This window comes from Lottia gigantea (assembly GCF_000327385.1).
Source record: "Lottia gigantea unplaced genomic scaffold LOTGIsca_35, whole genome shotgun sequence".
NCBI classification, from domain to species: Eukaryota; Metazoa; Mollusca; class Gastropoda; family Lottiidae; genus Lottia; species Lottia gigantea.
The window spans coordinates 56,082-77,147 of NW_008709190.1; the positions used below are offsets into that span (position 1 = coordinate 56,082).

At 35.3% G+C, this 21,066-nt stretch overlaps 1 protein-coding gene across 1 annotated transcript; it reads right to left on the bottom strand.

The window, feature by feature from the left end:
• Positions 1-19,859: 19,859 nt before the first annotated feature.
• On the bottom strand, positions 19,860-20,432 carry LOTGIDRAFT_162602 (hypothetical protein; the record flags this gene model as incomplete). Its single annotated transcript, XM_009058618.1, has 1 exon — positions 19,860-20,432. One exon carries the CDS (start codon positions 20,430-20,432, stop codon positions 19,860-19,862), a length of 573 nt encoding a protein of 190 aa, XP_009056866.1.
• Positions 20,433-21,066: the final 634 nt, after the last annotated feature.

The following is a 21,066-nucleotide window of genomic DNA, read 5'->3' on the forward strand; positions in this document are numbered from 1 at the left end:
CTTTCTCTGGTGTAAAGCAGGGAGAGCCTCTCTCACCATTACTCTACATCTACATCTACACGACTTCCTTACCTCTAGTACGGCTAATCGGGGATTTGTCAATCTTGGTAATATTTTTATCTTTTTGTTATTATTCGCGGATGATACTGCTCTTTTTGCTACCACCGCTGACGCACTTCAGATTCTATTAGACAGGTTCAATATGTATTGTGAAAAATGGCATCTTGTTATTAATGTATAAAAAACTAAAGTTGTTATTTTTAGTCGTGGTAAACAACTTGATAGTCCTACATTCACTATTAATAAGAAACCTCTTAAGACTGTATCTGAATTTGTATATCTAGGGATTTTATTCTATCAAAATGGTACCTTTCTTAAAGCTGAAAAAAGGTTGGCTTCTCAGGGTAGAAAGGCTCTTGGAGCTGTGATTAGCCGTGCTGGCTCACTTTGTCTTGACATCCGAAGCAAATGTACACTATACAACTCATGTGTGGCTTCAGTCCTTTTGTACGGATGTGAGGTAGGGGGTTTATTAAAGGTCGAAATATTGAAATTATCCAGAATGACTTTGTAAGATACACTCTGTCTCTGGGTAAAGCGACGCCTTTAATAGCCGCCATCTCTGAAATTGGATTATACCCTTTATCGGTTATTAGAAAATGTCGTATTCTGAAATATTGGCAACGGATAGCCCTGTCTAATAACCCCCTACTTCGTGCTGTATATGAAGCTCTATGTAGCGATGCCCTTAGTGGCAAACATAATTGGTTAAACAACGTGAAAATTCTGTTAGATCAGATCGGTTTTTCTTATGTATTTACTAATCCAGGTTCTGTTTATTTTAAGTATTTAAAATCACGTATTTACGACCAATATGTTCAGGAATGGTGGTCGTCCCTCGTTGAATCTAGCAAATTGAGATTTTTTAGAAATTTTAAAATTAATTTTCAATATGAAACATACCTTGATGCAAATATTGCAACGAAATTCCGTAGTATCATTTGTAAATTTCGTTGCGGTAATCTACAGCTGCGTTTCGAGACTGGTAGATATACTAAGATACCTCGTGACAAAAGAATCTGTGAATGTTGCAAGTCAAAACATTATATAGAAGATGAATTTCACTTTTTGCTTTGTTGCCCTATCTATAGCCATCTTCGCCAGAAGTTTTTTCATAAACAATTTTGGTCATTTCCTTCCCTTCTCAAATTGAAAATTCTAATGAATCCGAAATCCCACTTCCAAGTTCTTTCACTTGGTAGGTATCTCTACGAGGCTTACAAACTCCGAGAAACAATCGTAATTAATCTGTAATGTATTAAATATGCATTAGCTGAATGCTATTTTAAATGTATTGTATTGTTCGTGTGTAACTTTTCCAGCTTGTCTTACCATATTTGCGTTTATTGTATACCATGTATATATTTCATATATAAGTTTCCTATTAGGAAAGCTATACTACTTATTGTGGGACTTTGCTTTCAGCAAAGTCCCAGTTTGTTATCGAAATGTCAATTCTTTTTTTTTTTTTTCGATTTTTACACACCTTCCTGAGCTTAGACTACAATAGTTGCAGCAACCATTCAACATTCAATATTCAGATATAGGCGACGATGTGCATAAATATAGTTTGGATCTTTTTTGCAAAACCGGAAGTGCCACAGTTCAATATGTGCAAGAATAGTTAATCGGCTCTTGAAGTCGTATTTTTCGGTCGATTTTCTTTGGGTTTGCATTTTTGGAATCTACTGAAAGAATAGCAGTTTCGAAATTTCAAAATTCGAAAATTTGTCGCAGACATTCTTTTTGCCAAATTTTGCATTTTTTTCATTTCTTTTGCTTTTTGTCTGATTAATCTGAAAAAAATTGAGCAAAGACAGTTTAAGAAAGTAAACAAAATGGTATAGTAAAAATTTCAATTTCACTTCCGGTTTAAACAGGAAATCGATGTTCACTTCCGGTTGAATATCTTCCGGTGTAATTTGTATAGGACAAAAAAATTTATGCTGATAGATAGACAAAGTTATGACAAAAAAACGAAGAAAAAAAAATCCGGAACAGACGTGAAACTTTGGCCGCCATTTTGATTTCCCTGAAACTCTTCGATTTTTATTCAGCCAATATGTTGGATGATCACTATCAAACATGCCTTGGGGATAATCAACTAGTTCATATACTCTTATATTTGCTGTGAATCCACTTTTTTTTTACATTCATACTCTTTTGATTTATCCATATTATCAGTAATAGATTGATCTTTATAACTCAAATTTCCAAATGGAATATTGAAATAATATGATTTATATTCTTGCTTGAGTTGCTTTTCTAAAGCGGCTATATTTTTTTCCTGTTTCAAAACTTGTTATTAATAGTGGTTATCGGTTGAATGATCAATATTTTGTATTTGTTGTTGAATATAGGTTTTGATTTCGCTATCATCAATGTTCGGTATTTTTGTTGTATATAGGTTTTGATTTCGCTATCATATATGTTTTGTATTTGTTGTTTAATATTTGTTAGTTCTTTTTGTAATTCACTGTAAAGTTTAGTTTCCAGAGCATTTAATTCCTGTTGAAACGTATTATCATTTTCATCTGGAATGTTAAATATTAATTATTGAATGTCTAATTTTTGGTTTGCAATCTTATCATCTAATTTAGATATTAATGAAATTAAATTTTGTAACTGAGTTTTGTTCACTACGTTGACCAATTGTTTTTGAATAAAACTTATTAAATCTTGCTGTAGTTTAGTATCATTAATAAAAAATTTATTATTTAATTGACGTTTGAAGAATCGTTTCACATTACTTATTTTATCTTCTAAATGGTTTTTGTTTACTTCAATTGAATTTATTTTACCCCGTAAATATTTCTTGTGAACAGCGTCATTATCATTTTCAGGAGACTTTAAATTAGTTACTTTGAAATTGTTCATATCTAAATCACCTTGAAGAGTGTCTCCGATTTGATCCACAAAGTAAGGTTTCGCTTTATTTAGGTTTTTTGGTTTCTGAAGATAAAGAACCCAATTCAAACTTGTTAGCTATTTTTATTAAGTTAAATTTATTATAATTTCTCCAAACTGTTTTCCTAAACTCAACTGATATAAAACCCAAAGTGAAAGCTGTCCACAAAACTTTTGTCCCGGTATTTGAATTTGAAATGTTGAAAATTTGATTGGTTGATTAGTCAATTGCATTATCTCTCCAGTGGGTTCTAATCCAAAAGTATCAAAGAAATATAAGTTATTTGAAGAGTCTTTGTACATAGCAGAATGATGAACTCCTTTTTGATCGGAAGTATGTATATTTGTTATAGCGTAAAATTTACCTTTCTTATATTTGAGATTATTTATTTCATCTCTCATACAATAATAAAACGGTGATATATTTAACTCATTCGCCCATCTCATAAGTTGAAAATTTATGGTTGTATCAGTTCCATATTTATCGAGAAAGATATTCATTTTTAAAAGTCAGTTTTTAGAAGTTCGTTTTGATAAAACCTACCTATGATTTGTTCTTTGTCTTGATCGATTAATTCATATGTCGGAGGTGATGTGGTGTTTACTTTATCAACGATGAATATTTCGTTTGTCAAGTATCCAACGTAACCTTTTTCGAATTTACTTTTATATTTGAAAATACGAAGGCGATCTCCAACTTTAAATTACTTATTTCATTTTCAAAATTATTAAGGGAAGAAGAAAACTTTATGATATCTGGATTTTGACTAGCTTCCATTGGAGAAACATCGATGGAAGAATGAGTTTTATTATTATATTCCGATACGACAGTGGGTAAAATCAACTCTATTGACTGTTTCTTCACCCGGTTTGGGTTTATCGTTTTCGTCTAATCGCAGATCTAACCTAGTACCTGGACCAGTGTATTTATGACCGGGAAGATGTTTTTCTCCAGGATATTTTGCCCATGGAAATTCAGGAAGATAACCTAATGATTTTTGTATATCTGAACCAAAATAAGTTTTTGGAGTGTGAGCGACTATAATTTTTATCCTATAACTTTAAAACGCTTTCGTTTCCTTTCTTCTATTTTCGAAGTTCTCTTATTAGCTGAAATTCTTTCAACTCGTCAGACTTTTTCACTGCGTCGCTTATACTCTTTCCCTTTTGCGCGACAGACCCTATAGCTTTAGCTTCCGGGGAAATGAGGCATTTGTTTTTTGAAACAAAGCTAGCTACTTTTGGAATTATTTTTTGAACCTAGAGAGCATTTTCTTCAGACTTTAAACTATTTACTTTTAAATTGTTCATCACCTTGAAGAGTGTCTCCAATTTGATCCACAAAGTAAGGTTTCGCTTAACCTAAAGAAACTATTGATGAAAAGATACCCGAAAAGATGCCCGAATAATCTTCGAATTTGTGTTGTTCGTGTTTTAGAATTAAACTCATCCTATTTTTAAATGAGTTAATTCAAAGAAATTGTGGTCTGTTTTTTTTTCCAAAACAAGAGTTATCTTTCTTACAGAAGTTTCTAGATTAAAAATAACACTATTAATAACCGGATGTTAAGCGAAACAAGGAAGTTATTTTGTGTAAGGTTATTTTTAATATGCTTTTTTCGTAAAAACTTAATTTAAACATGAAATGTAGGGTGAATAGGTTCTTTTTTGGGTGTGAATTGATGGAATGTAGGGTGTTTAGGTCTTTTTGGGGGTGGAAATTGATTGTAATGTAGGGTGTGGAGGTGTTTTTGGTGTAGGAATTTATGAAATGTAGGGTGTGTAGGTGTTTTGTAGGACCTTTCAATATGTTTCGCACTTTCCCCATGGAATAAAATGGAATGGGAAATCCCCTTGCGAACATATTGAAAGGTCTAATACTACTCTTGTTGTTCAATTTAGTTTCATCAATAAAATCTTTATTATTTATTTGTCATTTGAAGAATCTTTTCACATCATTTATTCTTTCTTTTAAATGGTCCATTAAATATTTCTTGTGAACAGCATCATAATCATTTTCTGGTAACTTTAAATTAGTTATGATAAAATTATTCATATCTAAATCACCTTGAAGTGTGTCTCCAATTTGTTCCAAAAAATAAGGTTTTGCTTTATTTATCCATGCTGTTGTGTTAGGTTTTTTAGTATCTAAAGGTAAAGAACCTAAACCAAATTTATTCGCCATTTTTATTAAGTTAAATTTATTATAAATTCTTAAAACTGATTTCCTAAACTTAATTGATATAAAACCCAAAGTGAAAGTTGACCACAAAACTTTTGTCCAGGTATAATTGAATTTGAAAGGTGGAACATTTTATTGCTTTCACTAATTGCATTATCTCTTCAGTTGGTTCTAATCCAAATGAATCGAAGAAATAAAAGTTATTTGAAGAGTCTTTGTATAAAGCAGAGTGACGAACTCCGTATATTTGTTATGGCATACAATTTACCTTTCTTATCCTTGAGATTATTTATTTCATCTTGCATACAATAATAAAACGGTGATATATTTAACTCGTTTGCCCATCTCATAAGTTGAAAGTTTGTAGTTGTATCGCTTCCGTATTTATCAAGAAAGCTATTCATTTTTAAAAGTCAGTTTTTTGAAGTTCGTTTTGATACAACCTACCTATAATTTGTTCTTTGTCTTGATTGATTAATTCATATGTTGGAGGTGATGTGCTATCTACGATTAATATTTCGTTTGTCCAAAATCCAACGTAGCCTTTTTCGAATTTGCTTTTAAATATGAAAATACGAACTCGATCATTAAAGTTGGGTTTGATATTTAAATTGTTTATCTCATTTTCATAGTTATGTTGTGGGTTAATTGACTTTAAAATATTTGGATTATTTGTGGCTTGTGTTGGTGTGACGCATCATCACCAAAAAGGTAATCAGTGTACTTGAGAGTTTGAACACACAGATGAGAATATTCACCCCTCGTATCAGGTTTCATTTTTCTTCTTCTAATAAAACATTACCTTTGCTATTTGGTCTACTTGGACTTGGCAACAGCAAATCCGTCACTTTCGAACCTGCACCACTTGGAGATGAAGGAACCTCATGTTTCTTCTTCCCTTTTTGATTAGTTGCTCCAACAAAAGAGTTAGACTTCTTTTTGCCGATATCCTAATGATCCCAGAAGATTGTCAAGTTAACTTCCAATTCCATTTTTTCAGCATGTTTCGTACAACAGTGGCTATTTACTTACAGGTAGCGTGGTAAATAAAATTAGTCATGATTTGATATTCCTTTCGGAAAAATTGCTTAAAACTACCTAATTTTTCAAAATAAAGATTTTGTAATCAAATACTCGTCAAGTTCATCAAAAATTCCCTTTTTGAAAAAAAATGTCGTGTTTGTTTACAAATAAATGTCAAGGCCGATTGTGAAGAGTTCACGGTTCAAGGCTGAAGACGTCTCAATTCAAACATATCTAAAAAGTTCCGCGTTGTATGAAATTTGGTGTACATTCATTTGTTCTTTCGGCAATAGATTTTAAAATAGATTAGTCAAAATTTACATTTAACCTTGTTAATAAATTGGAAAGCAGGCTTATTACAAGTATATCTATCAAAAATCAGTTCAGAACTAATCTTCCCCAAATGATCGTAAGGATATTTTGTTTGAGAATAAAAAATAAATTCTTGTATTTTATGCAATTCTCCTAATATTACTACGTTTTTACAAGTAACTACAGTGGCTATTTAGAGGTAGTGTCCTCAAAAAGAAACATGAGGTTCCTTCATTTCCAAGTGGTGCAGGTTCGGAAGTGACTGATTTGCTGTTGCCAAGTCCAAGTAGACCAAATAGCAAAGGTAGTGTTTTATTAGAAGAAGAAAAATGAAACCAGATATGAGGGGTGAATATTCTCACCTGTGTGTTCAAACTCTCAAGTACACTGATTACCTTTTTGGTGATGATGCGTCAAAGAGATATCTGAGTTTTCTAGGATAAGTAATAAGACATCTCAAGGTCGGGGATATGGTAATAATCGTGCAAGGTCAGTAAGTGGTAGAGGATATCGTGGCAGATTTAGTAGAGGTCATTATCGTGGTAGAATTTCTGGCACAAGCAGATACCCTGCCTCAAAAAACTTCCTGAAGAGAGGGCAAGGTCGTCCCTCACCGAGCCAAAAGTAGACCTTAAGGCAAATATTAATACAGTTCAAGCTGGTAGATTAGCAGTTTTCTTAATGAATAATTTAATTAACTTCTGATAAAACAATTTTGGATATTTTAAGGGGTATAAGGTTTTATAAGAGAAGCACTGGCCTAGGTCACAAGTTAGTAGGGACTGTGGAGTCCAGCATTGGAATACATCAATTTGATGGAAAATTATCTACTTCTGGAGAGATTTACATGATAAACAAATAATTCAGGAATGCAAAGCGATTGTTTCAGGGAGTTGATATAAGGGATCTAATCTACCATGGACAAGAACATTACTCAGGTTTTTATTCCTTTTGTAAGCAGTCACCAAACCTACGGAAGTGTCCTCGGGCCATATTAACAGAAGAAAAAAATAATTATATTATCATTAATTTTAACTTACTATGTCGAAATTAAACCGATTGATTGTTTAATTTCGACATAGTTTTCTCGAAATAAATTATATTCATTTACTTTTCTCAGAATTAAATCAAAATCATTTATCACATTGCCACTCTATACTACCATCCATTACTCTTTACTACTATACATAACTAACCTTACACTAACTATGCGACACGTAACAGTATACACCTATTCACACTACCATAGATCAATATTCATCTATGTACACTTACTACCCAATAATTAAACCATTCTCTACACTCTACACGCAGAATGTTATATAGTGTAGTAGTATAAATTATTGTAATGTATAGTAGTGTAGAGTAATGTACCGTAGTTAAGGCAGGTTTGGAGTGATGAATAGTGTAAGATGATGTATATTAGTGTAAAGTGGTGTATATTAGCATAAAGTGATGTATAGTAGTGTAGAATGATGTATATAAGGGTATAGTGATGTGTAGAGCTATGTATAGTAGTAGTGTATAGTGATGTATATCAGTGTAGTTTGATGCAGAGTAATGTATTGTATCATGGAGTGATGTATAGTATTGTAGAGAAACGTACAGTAGTGTAAAGCGATGTATAGTAGAATTGTATAGTGATCTATAACAGTTTAGAGTAGGGCACAATAGTGTAGAGTGATGTATAGTAGTGTGGAGTAATGCATAGTGTAGAGTGATGTATAGTAGTGTAGTTAGAGTTAAAATCGATCGCAGCAACAATTAGGTACAGTGTGTCGATCATTCAGGTTAATGGGTTATTTTCAATTCCAATCTCCTCCGCCAATGATGGTTTGGACTTATTCTATCGAACAGTTTTGGGAATTCTTTGAAATTCTCAACAACCACCATCCTTCTATCAAACTAACCGCAAACGTGAGTGACAAAAGCATAGACTTTCTCGATACCACAGTCTTTAAGGGAGATTCCATAGCAGAAACAAATAATCTGGATATTAAAGTGTATTTCAAAGAAACTGATACTCATCAACTCTTGCACAAGAGCTCCTTTCACCCAAAACATACCTTTTCTGGTATAATTAAGTCACAAGTTTTACGATTTCGTCGAATTTGTACAAGATCTTCTGATTTCAACCAAGCCTGTACGATTGTTTTCACAAAACTGAAAGAGCGTGGGAACTCTAAACGATTTTTACGAAACATAAAAAATTCCACCTTAGCGCAGATAGCAGCTAAAAACAGACTTTATGCCGAAGTACCTCCAGGTTTAAGAAGTGCTCCATGTTTGTCCAGTAGATGCAAAACATGTCCCTTTATATCAGAAACTCATTATTTTGTAAGCAACTCTACTAATAAAAGGTACCCGATCCAGGAACATCTAACATGTGAACATTCGAATGTAATATATTTAATTTCATGCAAGAAATGCCCCAAACAATATGTAGGAGAAACTAAGAATAATTTACGAACTCGCTTTAATGCTCATAGGTCAGACATCAAATTAAAGAAAGACAAGCCTGTTTCTAATCATTTCAACCTCGACGACCATTCAATAGACGATCTCACCCTAATCCCAATTGAGCGTAGAGAAATTGACTTGCCCGAAGATGAAACTACCAAATTCCGTCAATCTAGGGAGGCCCATTGGATTGAGACATTGAATACAGCAAGACCTATAGGACTAAATATTCATCATAATGAAGGCATAGCACCCTTTGTTGTCCCGTTTAATACAACCAGCAATCGAGCAAGCAAGATAGTTTATGCCCACTATAAGAGCCTTCAAGAGAAATTCCCCCATGTCTATAAGCAGAAAATGATAGTTGCATATTCAAAAAATAAGAACTTAAATGATAATATTGTTCATAGTAAACTAAAAACAATCAGTACATAACAGATACTATACTTCTCGTCCATTGGGCGAGTTATTTTTTCTAATTTCAGATCAGAATAAGAACAGAAGAAAACCCAATATCAAGACCCTTAATCCTAATTTCTAAATAAAGTGTCTGCTCCACCCTAGGCCTGTACATTTGGGAGAATCAATTCAAAAAATAAGAACTTAAATGATAATATTGTTCATAGTAAACTAAAAACAATCAGTACATAACAGATACTATACTATACTTTTCTAATTTCAGGTCAGAATAAGAACAGAAGAAAACCCAATATCAAGACCCTTAATCCTAATTTCTAAATAAAGTGTCTGCTCCACCCTAGGCCTGTACATTTGGGAGAATCAAACCCTCCCTTCCCCGAAATCCAATGCATAGGAGGGAACTTAATGCTAATAATATAACAGATAAAATTCCTGCCCTGCGTGCTTCAGGCTGTGCATTTTAAAGATCCCTCGACAGTTGGGAATCGAAAAAGATGTGTTAATGCCGTTTTCATGGCAAGCACACCTGATTGACCAATCAGACGAACTGAACACTTCATGTACAAAAACCCCCTTTAACCAAGCCCAGAAATTAATCGCCACAGCCAACAAAACCTTCCCAAACTCCAAGATAATCTTCAAATGTATACCCATTTCAAATAAAATCTCGAAGAAAGCACAACAGAACCTCAATATTAACAGCGCAACAATCTTACCACCCTACGAAGAAGAATTCGAACCAGTTGATAATCTTTATTGGTCTCCAGAAACAGCATTTATTTGTTTTGGATACACCAGCTTCAAGCATCGAGTAAGTCTTTAAACTAATTACTGGGGATAAAAATACTGAGAGGCCACCGCTAGGCCAAACTGTAGTTAACTTGAGCCGCAAAATTCTCACACCCCTTCAGCATTCAATCTTAGACCGTGGACTTAAGTTTATTCCCACACCGAAGATAGCCAACTTAAATTATCTCCGACCATCCATTGAACGATTTCAACGAAATCTTAGCTTCACATATTTTTTTCGACCCCCACATGGTGCTAGAACAATGTCTATTCCTAAATCCAAGTGGACACCCCCTAGGCCGCCATCCATCCTGAAATATTGAAAGCATTTGCGAGTATGAATAGCGAAACAGCGAACCTTTCCATAACACACGAAAAGCCTAATCTCACACGAGTGGAACGTGGAGCGTTAAACTCACTAAAGAAAGACGATAGCATTGTTATTAAAAAAGAGTGACAAAGGTTCATGTTGTGTCATTCTGAATAGGGAGGATTACGTTTCAGAAGCAGAGAATCAACTGAGTAATCCTAAACATTATGCCATTTTACCGAAACCAATTTTCAAAGAAACTGCTAATATGATTAACAATATTCTTGCCGATTTATTCAAAACTAGTTATCTCAAACAGAAACAATATGACTATCTGTCTGCCAAACCTGTGAGAAAAATTTGTACACTTTGCCTAAAATCCATATGAATCCAACCAAGGAGTGGTTTATCTCGAATAAAATTTCTAAAGGCCGCCCGATCATATCTGAGTGTGGTAGTGAGTCGTACGCAGTGTCAGAATACATTGATCATTTCTTACTACCTCTAGCATGTCAACATCCGCCTACCTTAAAGACACGACCGATTTTGTCAATAAAATAAAAACTCTTCGAGTTCCCTCTAATGCTATTTTAATTTCTATCGACGTTTCTTCTATGTATACCAATATCGATAACACTACTGGTTTCACGGCAGTTAGTAAAGCTTTTAATAGAAACCCAGATCCAAACAGACCCGACGATGCAATTCTACAGCCTTTAGAGATTTGTCTTAGTCGAAACGATTTCACATTTAAGGGTAAAACATATTTACAGGGACAGCTATGGACAAACGATTCCCCCCTTCGTACGCAAACCTTTTCATGGCAGAGTGGGAACGTGAGGTGTTGCCCCTCTGTCCATTTGACCCACTTTTTTTACGAACGCTTTTTGGATGACATTTTTATGGTTTGGACTTATTCTATCGAACAGTTTTGGGAATTCTTTGAAATTCTCAACAACAACCATCCTTCCATCGAACTAACCCCAAACGTGAGTGACAAAAGCATAGACTCTCTCGATACCACTGGGAGATTCCATAGCAGAAACAAATAAAATATTAAAGTGTATTTCAAAGAAACTGATACTCATCAACTCTCAAGAGCTCCTTTCACCCAAAACATACCTTTTCTGGTATAAGTAAGTCACAAGTTTTACGATTTCATCGAATTTGCACAAGATCTTCTGATTCTCAAAACTGAAAGAGCGTGGGTACTCTAATCGATTTTTACGAAACATAAAAAATTACACCTAATTTACGAATTCGTTTTAATGCTCATAGGTCGGATATCAAATTAAAGAAAGACAAGCCTGTTTCTAATCATTTCAACCTCGACGACCATTCAATAGACGATCTCACCCTAATCCCTTCTATAGTTTTATTTTGATCGATCTGAAAACTTACGAGTTGATAGACATTTTGATTGCGAACAAATTCTGTCTGTATCACTTCCGGTATTGACGAAGTTGAAATTGCAACTTACAGAATTTTACAGATATTTGAAAAATTCTTTTTGCTAGAATTGTTTATATCAAAGATTTGAAATGATAAAATTCGTCCCGGAAGTTTCAGGTTGTGGTGTTGGTGCATGGTCGATGGATTAAATTCTGAAACAAGTTTGCAGTTTTGTTCTTCGCAAGATTTCCAATCTTGTTTGTAGTTATCTTCTATTTCTTTTATTCCAAGAGTATTTTCCCTTCGTTTTAACAAACAGAAATGGTCATTGTGTAAATAAAATACCCAATCTAATAGTGTTTTTATATTTCTAGGATATAAAGAACTATTTTTAGGATAATAAATTTGATATCTAGCATTAAATTTTCTAATTCGAGCTGTGTCATTATTCCCTTTCTATTATGTTTAGGTAAGGAATTAATAATATCATTGAATTCCTGTGTGAAATAACGCCTTAAAATGAAATTGACATATTAATAAAACATGTTCCGTCAGTTGGAATATGGCGATATTTTTCAATATATTCCTTGATACTAGAGTTCCTATTCCCATTTTTGATCGTATGATTGGTTTGAAATTGTGTTTACAAAATATTAAACGACCAGTAAAATACCAATCTCTATTATCTAACTTTTCAGATATGTTCTTGACGACTCTTTTAATCATTTTATCATTAAAAAACGCTAATTAGAAATTTTGCTTCAATTTGCTATCTTGAAAAATTTCTCCATTGATTTCAATTTGACCTTTTAAAGTTTTAAATTTATCAATCATGTCACCAATCACGTGATCTAATAACCTATTTTCAATCTTTTCAATCTCTTCTTCAGATTTTTTAGGTCTAAATTTAGGTGCTTTACGTTTAATTACAAATTTAGGTGCTGTTGTTTTTATTACAAATTTAGCTGTTTAATTCGTGCACCAATTCAATACTGATTTTTCTTTGAGCATTGTTTGAAAATGTATGCTTATCTTTTTTTTAAAGAATCAATTTTGATTAGTTATTCATCTCATATTACATTAAATTCTTGGGGTTCTTCTATTGTAATTATTTTGTCTGATTTACTTCGTTTAAAAAAGATAAATAATTTATCTAAATAATCTAATAATAATCTATCGATTTGTCACGCTCTGTTTTCGTTATTTTTATTTTCTTGCCATTGCATAATGTGCAAATATTTTGCATCAAGTCTGTAGGGCTTATTTATGAACCGATTTACCTGAAATTTTCTTTAATATGTCCATTGTTATAAGACGTATCTGGTGAGGCTAAAAAATTCAATTTTTAAATATTTTTGTCAAAAATATTTGAATCCAAAATTTTCAAAAAAGCTCCAAATTTCTAACTCAGCCGCTAATTATCCGATTGATCTGAAATACACAGGACATATACAGAATGTCCATACAAATAAATTTATACAATCAAAATTTTTCTATCACTTCCGATTTTTGCGTGAGAATTTTCGGTTTTTTTAAATTTCAGATGTTGGCAAAAACCATATAAACTAATGCTCAAAAGAAAGTACCCACCTATATAATTTACAGTACGATTAACAAAAATTAAAATAAAGTGATTAAACCACTGTAATACATCTCACACACGGTCAACACAAAATTTCACATGAAAAAATGATGAAAAAAGTGAACGAATTACGCAAACGACGCTAAAAATAAAAAGCTACAAATTCTGATGTTGCACGAAATGCACGTGCATGATGAGGGTATAAATCAGTTTACTGGACAAGTTAGCAACAGAGGATAAAGAAAAACACAAAAAGTATGCCACGTTTGAGCCGGATTGAACGAGAAAGAGCTGTGGGAATGGCGCAACATGGAGCAAACATCACCTTGATCGCAAGAACCTTCGGCTGCTCCAGAAAAACTGTAACAAAATTGATGCAGCGTTTGAGGCAAACAGGCAGTACATCAGACAGGCCTAGGAGTGGTCGACCACGTGTCACAACGCCAGGTGAGGACCACCACATCAGGACAATTCATCTGAGGAATCGTTTCGTTACTGCAACAGCAACGGCATCGGCGGCATTGGGGCATCGTATCAGTCGACACACAGTGTACCGGCGACTGAGGGAACGTGGTATCCGAGCACGTCGCCCCTACCGAGGAGTGCACATGACACTTCAACACCGACGTCGTCGATTGACATGGTCCAGGAGAGTTCGGCGATGGCAGATTCGTGATTGGCAACGTGTAATGTTCACGGACGAGAGTAGGTTTTGTCTTTACAAAAATGATGGTCGTGCTCATGTTTACAGACGTATAGGTGAGCGTTTAAGACCAAATTGTGTTCAGGAAGTCAGGGCGTTTGGAGGCGGTAGTGTGATGGTGTGGGGAGGGATCTGCGATGATAGGAAAACACCACTTGTGACTATTCGTGGCAACCTTAATGCTCAAAGGTACAGAGACGAGATTTTGCGACCAGTTGTTCTACCATTTATCCGGCAACAACCCCGTGGCATTGTCTTTCAACACGATAATGCAAGGCCACATACAGCAAGATTGATAAATGACTTTCTTCAAAACGCCAACGTCGTTGTTTTACCGTGGCCAGCTTGTTCTCCCGACATGAATCCGATTGAACACCTATGGGATTACCTCGATCGGCAAATCCGAAATCGACCGACGCAACCTGTCACTGCTCAACAGCTGGAACAATGTCTCGTAGAAGAATGGCAAAGAATAACGCCTAACGTCATCCAACGTCTTAAATCATCAATGCGTCGACGTGTTGTCGCCTGCATTGCTGCTAATGGGAGTCACACTTGCTATTAATTAATTAATTGATAAATAAATATTGATTATTTTTTAAAGACAATTTGCCTTCTGAATTTCTGTAAAAGTAAACCCGACCCCCCTTGTCTTTGTGTGCCGGTCGAACAGTAAACACGGCTGTCTGTTACTTAAATTTGTGTAAATTTGTTGTAGAAATGAATATTCTATTGGTATTACATAGTTGTTCATTTCTATCTGCTTTTGTTTTCTCCTAACAATTGGTCAAACCTAGTGGGTACTTTCTTTTGAGCATTAGTTTATATTGTCTGTCAGTCATAATTAGAATGCACTTAGCAGAAAAAATCCAAACCGGAAGTGATGCATAAGCCGTCGCCTCGGACTGACTTATTTTAGCAAAAAATTAATTAGTCCTCCATTTTTTATCAGATTTTTATGATTTTGGTGTCTATTAAAACCTTGTAACCTTGTCTACAGTTTGTTGGAACAGAATTTTGAATTTCGAATTTGAATTTTTTTATATTCGTTTGAATTTTTTGAAAATTCAAAAGGCCACACCATGTGACCTTGACCTTCGATGACCTTGAAAATTTCACTGTAGGATGTTCTTGACCTCAGCTATCCACAGGTGTACTCATATTGGTTCAAAAATATTAACTTTCGGTTTAATAGCCATTCAAAATTGAACATTTTTGACAACTTTTGACGGCTGTATGACCTTTTCTAATAAACACAGAAAATTATTTTTATTTTGTAATTCCCTTTTGATTATCTTTTCAATGATATATGACAATAATCCATTCAAATATGTTTTAAAAATATTGGGGTTTTTTTTCGACTGAGGGTTCTAACTTACAATTAATTAACTCCTAGCAATATGGTTTGTATATTCAGGATCTACTCAATTTTCTCTTTTCAACGATATGTGACATGGGTGGTTTAATACAAAATTGAATTTGTGAAAATAGGCATAAAAGTGTTAAATGTTTATAAAAATCTGTAGATTGTGGGGATTAAAATGATTGACAGGTGTTATAACAGGTTATATAATATGATAGGAAAGCTATCCTTATGAACTTTTGACATGCAGGTGTGAGATAGTTTGGGTCATAAACAGATTAATCTGATTATGTAATCTTTTAACACTTAAAAAAATAACTTTTTTTTTCAATTTTTTTCAATTTTCACTTACAATAATTTAACATACACTCATATAGAGTAGTGAATTATTGATACATTAACCTGTTCGAATTTTTTCTGTACCATTAATAGAACTCTATCTGCAAGATACACACAACAGTTTTGGTTATTGGTGTAAGTTAGGCTGAGGGAATAAAAGCAAACAGCTATGATGACACGATGACAGGAGTATATTATAAGCAAAACAAAAATGTCAACATTTTAAAATTGGGAGTTTTAAATATAGACATTGCTTTGAATATTTTGGATAAAAATATTAACGTAATTGTTATCTATAGACCACCCGTTTATCGATTAGATTTATTTCTCCCAATGGTAGAAAGATTATTAGTTGAATTACAAGAATCTGGTTCAGACTATGTTATTATGGGGGATTTCAACAAAAATATCTTGGAGGGTCATTTGTCTATACTAAATTGTTTTCAAAGATTTGGTTTGTTCAGCATTACACTACTGAAGGTGGGACACTTATAGATCATGTTTATATCTTTAAAGAAATTCCGTCACATAATGTTCACATTCCACACATACCTGTATATTATAGCTACCATGAAGCTATTAAAATAACCATACGATAAGTTATATTGATACAAGATTGAATTTACCCTTTCACAAAACATTTTATTTAGCTTGGCTCTTTACTAAAAGTGGTCGAGTCAACACCGGGCTTGAGAGGGTTTGAAGTTAAAAAAGTCTTACAGCTATCAGGCAAAGTATCACGGGCCACGCTCAGTGCTGTTCACAGCTCTAGTTAAATTTATTTTGTTTTATAATACATTTTCTTTTTAGATGTATGGCCAATGGTAATTAATCCATATGAGGTGCCATATAAAACTCCTTCGGGTTTTGTAACAAATCCATACTTTTCACCTTTTATATTTCCATCCTTAAAGGGTATAGTTAAATAATAAGGACTTTTCTTTTAAAATTCTTTTACCAATTTATCAATTGATTTAATCTTTTTATTTAATTCTAGAAACTATTTTTCAATTTGTTTGTCATTCAAGTCAAACTTTGTATTTATTTTTATTTGCTCCGTTTCAATTTGATTGTCATTTGATAGTTTTACCCGTCCAGCAATGAAAACATCAGCTGTCGGAGCGAATATTAGATCCCTCAATCGGACATGGCTCTCTAAGGTTACGCAGGTCCTGATCGACCATTACCAAACCACACTTCAAGAGAAGCTGATAACCATTCGTACCAAATCTTTATCCTCACCTGCCGTCGACCGCATCGTGTCTCATGCACTATCCTGTGCCCGTCGCTCCGATGGGAAACGTCTCACCAAATTTTACCATACAATCAACGAAACCAAAGCCAGAGTAACCATATCTCTACCAACTGAAATGGACACTACACCTGCACCAGTTAGATTTCGGGGAAGGGAGGGTTTGATTCTCCCAAATGTACAGGCCTAGGGTGGAGCAGACACTTTATTTAGAAATTAGGATTAAGGGTCTTGATATTGGGTTTTCTTCTGTTCTTATTCTGATCTGAAATTAGAAAAAATAACTCGCTTCTATGGGCGAGAAGTATAGTATCTGTTATGTACTGATTGTTTTTAGTTTACTATGAACAATATTATCATTTAAGTTCTTATTTTTTGAATATGCAACTATCATTTTCTGCTTATAGACATGGGGGAATTTCTCTTGAAGGCTCTTATAGTGGGCATGAACTATCTTGCTTGCTCGATTGCTGGTTGTTTTAAACGGGACAACAAAGGGTGCTATGCCTACATTATGATGAATATTTAGTCCTATAGGTCTTGCTGTATTCAATGTCTCAATCCAATGGGCTTCCCTAGATTGACGGAATTTGGTAGTTTCATCTTCGGGCAAGTCAATTTCTATACGCTCAATTGAGATAAGGGTGAGATCGTCTATTGAATGGTCGTCGAGGTTGAAATGATTAGAAACAGGCTTGTCTTTCTTTAATTTGATGTCTGACCTATGAGCATTAAAGCGAGTTCGTAAATTATTCTTAGTTTCTCCTAATAGTTTGGGGAATTTCTTGCATGAAATTAAATATATTACATTCGAATGTTCACATGTTAGATGTTCCTGGATCGGGTACCTTTTATTCGTAGAGTTGCTTACAAAATAATGAGTTTCTGATGTAAAGGGACATGTTTTGCATCTACTGGACAAACATGGAGCACTTCTTAAACCTGGAGGTACTTCGGCATAAAGTCTGTTTTTAGCTGCTATCTGTGCTAAGGTGGAATTTTTTATGTTTCGTAAAAATCGTTTAGAGTACCCACGCTCTTTCAGTTTTGAGAAAACAATCGTACAGCCTTTTTGAAATCAGAAGATCTTGTACAAATTCGATGAAATCGTAAAACTTGTGACTTAATTATAGCAGAAAAGGTATGTTTTGGGTGAAAGGAGCTCTTGTCCAAGAGTTGATGAGTATCAGTTTCTTTGAAATACACTTTAATATCCAGTTTATTTGTTTCTGCTATGGAATTTCCCTTAAAGACTGTGGTATCGAGAAAGTCTATGCTTTTGTCACTCACGTTTGCGGTTAGTTTGATAGAAGGATGGTGGTTGTTGAGAATTTCAAAGAATTCCCAAAACTGTTCGATAGAATAAGTCCAAACCATATAAATGTCATCCAAAAAGCGTCCGTAAAAAAGTGGATCAAATGGACAGAGGGGCAACACCTCACGTTCCCACTCTGCCATGAAAAGGTTGGCGTACGATGGGGCGAATCGTTTGCCCATTGCTGTCCCTGAAGTTTGTAAATATGTTTTACCATTAAATGTGAAATCGTTTCGACTAAGACAATCTCTAAAAGCTGTAGAATTGCATCGTCGGGTCTGTTTGGATCTGGGTTTCTATTAAAAGCTTTACGAACTGTACATAGAAGAAACGTCGATAGAAATCAAAATAGCTTAAGAGGGAACTCCAAGATTTTTTATTTTATTCACAAAATCGGTTGTGTCTTTAAGGTAGGCGCGATGTTGGCATGCTAGAGGTAGTAAGAAATGATCAATGTATTCTGACACTGCATATGACTCACTACCACAGTCAGATATAATCGGGCGGCCTTTAGGGATTTTATTCGAGATAAACCACTCCTTGGTTGGATTCTTATGGATTTTAGGCAAAGTGTACAAATGTCTCTCGTGACAATCAGGTTTGGCAGACAGATAGTCATATTGTTTCTGTTTGAGATAACTAGTTTTGACTAAATCGGCAAGAATATTATTAATCATGTTAGCAGTTTCTTTGAAAATTGGTTTCGGTAAAATGGCATAATGTTTAGGATTATTCAGTTGATTCTCTGCTTTTGAAACGTAATCCTCCCTACTCAGAGTGACACAACATGAACCTCTGTCACTCTTTTTAATAACAATGCTATCGTCTTTCTTAAGTAAGTTTAACGCTTCACGTTCTGCTCGTGTGAGATTAGGCTTTTCGTGTGTTATGGAAAGGTTCACTGTTTGGCTATTCATACTCGCAAATGCTTTCAATATTTCAGGATGGATGGCGGCCTGAGGGGGTGTCCACGTGGATTTAGGAATAACCATTGTTCTAGCACCACGTGGGGGGTGGTTTCGAAAATTTTGCGGCTCAAGGTAACTACAGTTTGGCCTAGCGGTGGCCTCTCAGTATTTTTTTCCCTAGTAATTAGTTTAACGACTTACTCGATGCTTGAAGCTGGTGTATCCAAAACAAATAAATGCTGTTTGCTGTTTCTGGAGACCAATGAAGATTATCCACTGGTTCGAATTCTTCTTCGTAGGGTGGTAAGATTGTTGCGCTGTTGATACTGGACTCCATCACCATGTTGTTGAGAGTGCTGAGGTTCTGTTGTGCTTTCTTCGAGATTTTATTTGAAACAGGTATACATGTGAAGAGGATCTTGGAGTTTGGGAAGGTTTTGTTGGCTGTGGCGATTAATTTCTGGGCTTGGTTAAAGGAGGTCTTTGGTAGCGGATCACGGTTGTTGAGGCCTACATGAAGAAAAATGGTAGTAGGTTTGGGATCATGGTCGTATGATTCCAGGATTGACTGTATGTGATGTATTTGGGCACCGGGGTAAAGAATGTATTTCAGTGTCTGAACTGGTTTTGGTAATTCGATTCAGGTTAGATGATCCAATTATTAAGGTAGATTTCTTTAGAGCAGGTAGCTTCCATAATGATTTGTCCTTGGTTTGGTGATAATAAGGTTTGGTAGCGGATATAATGGTCGTTGACGGTTTGATTGGTACTGGTTTGGTAGTTGTTAGAATTGTAGCATTGGGAACGGACTGGGATCTGGTTCGTGGGGGGAGGGGGGGAGGTCTGGATACACGTCTCGACTTGGATGGACACTGAGGGGTGGTTTGCTGGTCCAAAAACGCACAGAAGGAAGAAAGGTTGGCGGATCCTGGATCACGTGGTGAAGATTCAGATGGTGTGGAAGGGGAAGACGAGTCTGAAAGTGAAAAGAGAAGGGGAGTGCCCTCTCTACGAGAGCGTTTACCTATGTCTGCTGGACTAGCAGAACTTCGGGCTCGTTTAGGGGTTTGGTTCGGCAGCGTGGTGGCTCTAGATGGTGCAGGTGTAGTGTCCATTTCAGTTGGTAGAGATATGGTTACTCTGGTTTTTGTTTCGTTGATTGTTTGGTAGAATTTGGTGATTACAGCTTGAGTGAGACGTTTCCCACAGGAGCGACGGGCCCAGGACAGGGCATGAGAAACGATGCGGTCGACGGCAGGTGATGAAAATAAACTTGGTACGAATGGTGGTCAGCTTCTCTTGAAGTGTGGTTTGGTAATGGTCGATCAGGACCTGCGTAACCTTAGATAGCCATGTCCGATTGGGGGGTCTAATATTCGCGTCGACAGCTGATGTTTTCATTGCTGGACGGATAAAACTATCCAACTCAGAGACTTTGCGTTTGAAGGTAAACGCTGGTTGGCCTTGCTGTTGAAGGGTAAGGATTGCCAAATGATGGAGGCACTGCAAAACTTGGAAGAACACCTTCACAAAGGGTTCTTCCTCCTTATGAGTGGGGACTGGTTGGCGTCAGTGGGCTGGTAGCCGTTTCTGTTGTTGGTCAGGTCGATGGTTACCTCTGGATTGGTAGGCTGTGTTGTAGGTCGGCGATGGGGTGGGATATAGCTGGATGGGTTGGTTGGTGGTCGGCGATTGGTAGGTGGTAGAGGTCGATGGAAGACAGGGCCGTTGTAGGGTACTTGATATTGG